Genomic DNA, 1,651 nt, shown 5'->3' on the forward strand with positions numbered 1-1,651 from the left:
ACCTCTGCTGTCTCCCTAACGTAGGTCAGCCCTGACCTCATAGCTCCAGGGTCATGTGATGCTTTGCCTGTCCCTCAGGGCCACAGAACAGAGCTTAGGTTAAGGAGGGTGGGCCTCGGTCTCCCCAAAAGATTTTGCTCAAGGAAACACTGAATCTGTGTGTGGTTTGCTGGTGGCTGCCATGGGGTCACCCCGACTTGTGGTGACTTGATGCACAGTGGGATGGATCCCTGTCCCCACCCCTGTCCCCTCCGGGCCCACCCTATGATGGGTTTTGAATAAGAGAGTGTTCCATTTCATCTGTAGGGTTTAAAAAAAAATTTTTTTTTAACTTTTCAACTGTGATGTAAGCGAAGGTTGACAGAGCAGATTGTCAGTTTCCCACCCGACAATTCATGACAATTCATACGCGTTTTATATCCGCTCCTCCCCTTGCAGCCTCTCATCGACCGGTGTGTCCCACGTCCTCGCTCCATCTCCTGCTTCCTTCCTCTCTTCTTGGCTCACCCTCTGTCCTTGGGCAAACACTGCCCTTCTGACCTTCAATGGCTGGTGATTCCAACAGAGGGGGGAGCTCAGTTCCAGATCTGAAGGGGAACGCAAGGCCACCGTCTCAGGCCCCTCTGGTCTCTAGCTGACCAGTAACCCTGGCTTCTTATGGCTTTGGTTGGGCTCCACATTGGTCTCCCACTTGCTCCAGGCCCTTCTAATGCCATCCTGCTCAGAGCAGGCGGCAGTGGTAGCTGAGCTCTGTCTGGTTCTGGCCTGGACTCACCCACGTCTGTGTGGCCCCTTCGTCCATTGGACTTAGAGCCCTTGTGGTGCAGTGGTTCCACGATGGGCTGTGATCCACACGGTGGGCAGGTTGAAACCACCAGCGGCTCCGTGGGGGGAAAGACTGGGTTTTCTGCCTCCGTCAACAGTGGCAGTGTCCTGGGAACCCACGGAGGGGTCACCATGAGTCAGTATTGACTGCATGGCAGGGAGTGAGAGAGTCGTTTTCACCGCTGCAGGTAAGAGCCCAGGTAGGGTGGGATGCGCCCGGACGCGGCCCTAGGCCTGAGTCGGCCGCTTGCTCGGCCTACACTCGCGGCAGAAGGAGAGGGTCCCTACGCGCTGGGCAGAGTTCGAAAGGAGCGGGCAGGATCTGTCGCCCAGGGCAGGAGACGCTCCCCGTTTGGAGCTGCCAACTATGGGGAGAAGGGGGGCCCCTTGGGCCTAGCGGCTGCGCTGGCCCTGGCCTCCTCCCCGCTCCTGGGGACCCCCCCTCTACAGCCCGCTCCTGTCCTTTCTCCGCCCAGGTGCTTTCCTCAGGAACTCGGGGACCCCCACTGATCTCCCCCCAAAGGGTGGTGTGGGACGTGGCTGAGTTGGTGGGAGTTCTCTCGCCACGCTGCCAGGTAACGCACCGGGTGCTAACCACCAGCTGCCCGGTGTGGTTCTGACCCAGACCCAGGCTGCGCCAGCGCAGAACCGCTAACAGGAGCGCCGCCACTTAACTTGCGCTTAATTTCTAACCTTCCTTCACCAAGCGCCTGCAAGTTTGTTTACCTGCGTGCTTGGGAAACTGTTCACACTACAGTTGGACAGAGTGAGCACCGTCCGGTCCTGTGGCATCCTTGAAATCCACAAGTATGTGGGTTAGAATTCC

The 1,651-nt window shown here is 58.0% G+C and overlaps 1 protein-coding gene across 1 annotated transcript in view; it reads left to right on the top strand.

Annotated features, from left to right (window-relative positions):
• The first annotated feature begins 1,035 nt into the window (after positions 1–1,035).
• EVC2 (EvC ciliary complex subunit 2) overlaps positions 1,036–1,651 on the top strand; it is a 113,501-nt gene continuing 112,885 nt past the window's right edge. Inside the window, exon 1 of the mRNA XM_045289481.1 lies at positions 1,036–1,301. Within this exon, the coding sequence (XP_045145416.1) occupies positions 1,036–1,301 (266 nt within the window). The remainder of the gene's footprint in view (positions 1,302–1,651) is intronic.

The sequence above is a fragment of the Echinops telfairi genome, unplaced genomic scaffold (assembly GCF_000313985.2).
Source record: "Echinops telfairi isolate 266 unplaced genomic scaffold, ASM31398v2 ScPeMD7_28;HRSCAF=97, whole genome shotgun sequence".
NCBI classification, from domain to species: Eukaryota; Metazoa; Chordata; class Mammalia; order Afrosoricida; family Tenrecidae; genus Echinops; species Echinops telfairi.